The sequence below is a fragment of the Schistocerca americana genome, chromosome 3, assembly GCF_021461395.2.
Source record: "Schistocerca americana isolate TAMUIC-IGC-003095 chromosome 3, iqSchAmer2.1, whole genome shotgun sequence".
Classification (NCBI taxonomy): Eukaryota; Metazoa; Arthropoda; class Insecta; order Orthoptera; family Acrididae; genus Schistocerca; species Schistocerca americana.
The window spans coordinates 889,192,542-889,198,541 of record NC_060121.1 but is presented as its reverse complement, the minus strand read 5'-3'; the positions used below and the strand labels follow the sequence as shown (position 1 = coordinate 889,198,541).

At 41.5% G+C, this 6,000-nt stretch overlaps 1 protein-coding gene across 2 annotated transcripts in view; it reads left to right on the top strand.

Annotated features, from left to right (window-relative positions):
- Nucleotides 1–378: 378 nt before the first annotated feature.
- Nucleotides 379–6,000, top strand: part of LOC124605426 (adenosine 3'-phospho 5'-phosphosulfate transporter 2) — a 57,819-nt gene continuing 52,197 nt past the window's right edge. For both annotated transcript variants that reach the window (XR_006978643.1, XM_047137085.1), the window contains exons 1-3: nt 379–679; nt 1,390–1,508; nt 1,708–1,970. Coding sequence is in view for 1 of the 2 variants with exons in the window: in XM_047137085.1 (XP_046993041.1) it covers nt 491–679; nt 1,390–1,508; nt 1,708–1,970 (571 nt within the window). In the remaining variant the exon portion in view is untranslated. The remainder of the gene's footprint in view (nt 680–1,389; nt 1,509–1,707; nt 1,971–6,000) is intronic.

The following is a 6,000-nucleotide window of genomic DNA, read 5'->3' as shown; positions in this document are numbered from 1 at the left end:
TTCCTTCATTAGAGCCACTGTCAAAACTTTCTTCCTGAGAAATCTGTACATGACGTGATGTGACCGTGACGATCCGTTGATAGCCTATGTGAATGCCGAAATTTGAAATGCACTGTGGAATGTTTTGACGAGACGTGACGGCCAGTGTGAATTGGCCTATATACAACAACTAGAGCAATCTCATTCCATACACAGCCGCCTGCTGACGGGGGTGGCCATGTTTCATACCTTAGTTGTTTTCTATCTTTATAACTTACATCAAGAAGGAGACGATGGACGTATAAAATAGAAATAACAGGGAAACCAATTACTCCTAAACTCCTTGGTTAGTGCTTGGCGTTGACACGTTGAGGACACATCTCTGCTATTGACGAGTACAAACTTCGTAGGGTAAAGTCTTTGTGGTATAAACGTGGTATTTGAATCTGCGTTGACGTGTAAGCGGCAAAATAAAGAATACGTATGGAAATACTGTGCCGTAAATGTGGCAATGAGTGTGAAACTCTCAATCGAAGATGAACGTAATAAGGGCTCAATTCAGGGAAACGCAAACCGGACTGACACGAGAACAGAAATCAAAGTTTTATGTTTTGACATTAGCTCATTGAGTCAAATTCGGCAGGTTGTGATATGCTCCGTAGGAGTTTTTGGATTTTATTTGCTGTATGGTTACCTGCAGGTACTACATTAATTTAGCAACTATACTCAAAACTTAAAAAAGCAACACTTCCTTGTATTGTCTAATCGGTGGATACTTCAAAGCAAGAAAATTCTCAAGACTGAATACGTCACCTAGATATAAGCACCGATTTCCCTATCAATCAAGAATTTAGTAAAGGTGGAAAAATGTGTATAATTTTCCCTGTTTTGTTTTGCGTCCTGACTATTTATTGATGTCAAATTTACATGCAGTTGATTTTAGAGCAAAATGGTTCTATCTTTAGGCATGTTAAAAGGCTCATTCAAAATCCTCAAACAATGGTATGTATTACAATGAATGCCCTCTTCCTATAAATGAAAACCTGAAGAGCCATCAATTACAACAGCGTGCTGTAATCATGCCCATGGACTTTGATTGTTATATGACAAACAGTTTTTTTTAATTTGCTTTATCATTTCCAAATTTTTGTCATGTAAACTTGAAAGAAAACTACAAATAAAGCTCGTTGGAAACAGGAAAAAGAGAGAAATAAATATTGTTCTGTCAGTTCTTTATTAGCTGATGTGTCTACCACCTTCTGTCACCATTGAAGCTAAGAGAATTTATACTTGCAGACTTTATTGTTAAGAATACATTGATCACTAATAGGTGTTGTTTAGTTCAAGGTTTCTATATGTATTACTCAGCATTCCAATAATTGCACTAGCTGGAGATTATTTTATTTACAGGAGTTAATATTTACCCTTGATGGTTTTAAGCCTTATGGATGGTATCTAACCTTGGTACAATTTGCTTACTATACTGTTTTTGGATTTGTGGAAACATCTGTAAAAAATGTGACTAGAAAGTGAGTACATTGTTAATTACACAAATATTTAATTAAAGTATTGAAAAGTATTAAAATTCTTATCAGTATAAACTAATGCTTTGAAAAATTATTTTAGTTTGTTCTTGGTAGCTCGATAAAAATTGAAATAAAACTGATCATATCCTTACTAGTGTTTGTTCACCTCGTCCTCAAGAATTATAAGGTAATTTATTTGCAGAATACCAATCAAAACATACTTGCTCCTGGCTATGTTGACGTTGGGCACAATGGGCTTCTCCAATTCATCTCTTGGCTACCTTAACTATCCAACCCAGGTTATTTTCAAATGCTGTAAACTGATACCAGTTTTGATTGGCAGCATACTGATTCAGCACAAGCGTTATGGTTTACTAGATTTTGCTGCGGCTGGCTGTATGTGCTTGGGTCTGACACTGTTCACTCTTGCAGACAGTCAGGTCTCTCCTAAATTTAGTGTTCTAGGTGAGTGTGAGAGACGTTTATTGCCATCATTAGTGTAATTCCATTAATTTAGATTGGTAAATGTTATTTTATTCACTGAAGTTGGTATTATAAACACTATTAAAGTTGAGGAATATTTTGATTGACATGGAATTGAAGTGTTTAGTATCTCTTGTGTACCTTTCCGTAAGGTCTTGTAAAGGATAGATTTGGCTTGTTATCTCAACTGCTGTAGGAAGAACATTGAATGGATGAAGAATGTAAGCTGTAGCTAACCTGCTGAGAAGTCCTAAATATAAGTTGATAGAATAGTAAAAGAGGAAAAGAAAACTTCTGCTGCTAGGTAGCAGTCACAGGATTTCACAATACCACAAACCAACAAAATCCTACAAAAAACTAGGTATCAGAAATTTCACTTGACTTTTACATTTCAAACATAGTCCACAACACCACAAACACACACATAACTCCAAAACCAGGTACCAGAAATTTCATTTGACCTATATAAGTGAACCATATTCCATGATACCAACAAACCACAACTAACTAGTGTCAAAACCTAATCAGGCCAAAATAACAACACACTCCACAGTATGCAGAACGATTAACTATAAAATAAGAGCTTCAAGTATTAACCCAAACCACAGAATGATAAACTACTCCAATATAAATTTACACACACACACAAAGTGAAATTTCTGATATTTGCCCGTCTTCCCTGTACCCCCCCCCCTCGCCCAGCTATATTTGTTACTGTGGATTTGTTAATTGCTGAGGTTTTTATTTGGTTTCTTTTTGTGTTTCTATTTGTTTTTGTATGCCTTCATTGTTAGGATTGTCATATATTTATTTTGTTCTCACCTGAACACCCCCCCCCCCCCCTCCCCCCCATGATTCATGCACTTTTCCTGTCAGTTTCATGTTATTTTTGATATTAAATATTTTTTGTGTTTGTGTCTGTCTGCATGTGTAATGGGCAACATCATGGTTGTCATATTGTATAAGGTTCAGGTAGTGGTATCTGTCACTTTTTGGCATTATGGGTCAGAGCCGACATATGGTACAGCAATTTTCAGTAATTCCATGTAGTACAGCAACTACAGGAAAAATTGGGCTCATAGTACAAGGTTTCAAGTTGTGTGAAAACCAAATGCCAGTCACAATCAAGGCAACAGAAAGCTTGAGACAAATGATCATGATGGTCTTGAACTACACAGCTGACTCCCTATTTAATATTAACAACAAACCACCACAGCTGTATTGATACATATTCCTTATATCACCAATGGTTTTGTTTGAAAGAACGCCATTAGGTTAGCAATAGTCTTCATAAGAATAATTGGTTGATTTCCTATGAAAACTGTTGATAACCTTTAGCCGGCCGAAGTGACCGAGCGGTTCTAGGCGCTACAGTCTGGAGATGCGCGACCGCTATGGTCGCGGGTTTGAATCCTGCCTCGGGCATGGATGTGTGTGATGTCCTTATGTTAGTTAGGTTTAAGTAGTTCTAAGTTCTAGGGGACTGATGACCTCAGAAGTTAAGTCCCATAGTGCTCAGAGCCATTTGAACCATTTTTTGATAACCTTGAAATGTTCTTTCGAACTAAACTGGTTGTGACATAAGTGTCAATACAGTTGTGGTGATTTCTTATTAACATTATTAAGACGGATGCATAAGGATTTTAGCAAAGGATGTCAGGTGTCAAAGTTAGCGAGCTAACAACAGTTCCACTTAAAACGTAGTGTACAATGTCACGTGTGGTCTGGTAAAAGTAGGGAGAATTGTTAAATACATACATGTTGGCTTTGTGGAAGTCGTGTTGCCCCATGATCAGTCCTGTATCGCCTCTGGTTGAAGTAACTAAAAGCAAATCTGCGCAGTCTCATTAATTCTTACATGTGTTCTGTAGGTCCCACCAATGGAAAGAGCCATCAGGGGTGTAGGGTGAGACAAGATAGGCGTCAGCAAAAGCTACTTGAACAGTTAACGGAGGGTGTGCAAAAACTGGCCAGAAAAAAACAATATAGATGGTTTAAGAATTAACAGGGAGAGGTACGTGAATTCCATCGATTTCCCTTCCCCTCGGCCCATGAATGTAAACATGTGCTGCTGTAACAATTTAATTTCTGTAGGGTCATTTCATCCAAGGATCATCAAATAACATGGAACATGGTTCTTAATAGCATGTGTGAGCATCATGGACAGCAGTGCAACATGCTCCCATACAAGCTACAAGGTTGGTAAGGAGCTCTCGTGATGCGATGTTCCATTTCTCCACCAGCAAGGTTGACATCTGCTACACGGACATTGGTGCATGCGGAAGTGCTGCAGTACGTCTCCCCTATGAATCTCACATGCGCTCCATGGGATTTAAGTCAAGGGAATGGGCAGGTCAGTCAATTTGCCTAATACCCTTTAGTTCCAAAGGCTTCTCCACCTGTACCATTTGATGCAAGCACCCATATTCATCCATAAAAATAATGTCATGGCCAAATGCACTCTGAAAAACCGCAGATGGCTAAGGAGTACAGTGTTAGAATAACGCTTACCGGTGACTGTATCGTGTTCAAAAAGTGGAAGTCAACACGCTCGTGCAACATTATGCCTCTCCACACCATAACACCTGTACCACCAAAATGGTCACATTTGATAATGCTGGATGTAACCTCATATGGTGAGAAGTGGGAACATGTAATGCACCCAGCAACATTGTTGAATATAATCATTTCAGTGATCCAGGTGGTAAGGTGTGGGTAGGCATAATGTTGTGTGGGTGCACTGACCTCCAAATCTTTGAACACGGTACATTCACTGGTCAACATTGTTGTGATGTTGTGCTCCTTCCCCATGTGCATCTTTTCAGAGGTGCATTCGGGCCAGACTTCATTTTTATGGATGAGAATGCACGATGACATAGAACAGTGCAGCCCCCCTGCGGGTCCGGGGATTAGAATAGGCCCGAGGTATTCCTGCCTGTCGTAAGAGGCGACTAAAAGGAGTCCGTCCCCCCCAAGGGGGTAGTTAGCACCTGCGTCCGGAGACGGACGGTTCCACGACCTCTATTTGCGGTCATTTTGCTTTTTCACTTTTTCTCGTTTCTTCCTTCCTTTGGTTGGTTCCTTTCTTTGCTCTTCTCCATTTCACTGTCTTCCTTACTCTTTCCCTTGTCTTCTTCTCCTTGCCTTCTTTGGTCTCCGCCTCGGCGTTTGAGACAGTCTGTCCTCTCTCTCCCTCTCTCTCTTCTTTTTCCTCTTCTTCCTTCCTTTCCTCCCTGTGAGTGCCTGAAGGCCGACCCACGCGTTCGCACGCGTAGTCGGTGACGGGGTAATGCGTAATTCCCCGCCCTGGGTAGACAAGTAAGGCATGCACGTACCCCCTGGTAAAGGCCAGGCCCAGGGAGGGGTGATTGCCTGAGCTGATACCTTCTGACCATGCCGATTGGTCCCTCCGTCTGTTTCTCGGGAGGTGTGACCTGAGGTGTAAACATTCACCTAAGGCGGCAGTGCCCTCTGAGACGGTCCCCACAAGGAAGGAGCGCGCCATCGGAGACGCTGGCAATCATGGGGGATTCCTCCGCAATGGATTTCTCTTCTTCTTCTCTCTCGACTTCTGCCCATAAACGGAAACTTGACCAGCCACCAGTGACAAAAGTACTACCGCCTGCCCCACAGTTCCTCATAGTTTCTCGATCTGAGGGACGGCAAGGTTTTTCCTCTGTCAACCCTTTCGTTATCCAGAAGGGCGTAGATGCCATAGCCGGATCTGTCAAGTCGTGTACCAGGTTGCGTAATGGTACCTTCTTACTAGAAACTGAGAGCGCCTTTCAGGCACAAAAACTGCTTCGGGCCACACTCCTGTACACGTTCCCTGTCCGGGTGGAGGCTCACCGCACTTTGAATTCGTCTCGTGGTGTGGTATATACTCGATCACTCGACGGATTCACTGACGAGGAGATTCAGTCTTTCCTCGCTGAGCAGGGCGTGACGGCTGTCCATAGGGTCATGAAAAAGGTCAACAATGACCTTGTACCGACCCAGACACTTTTCTTGA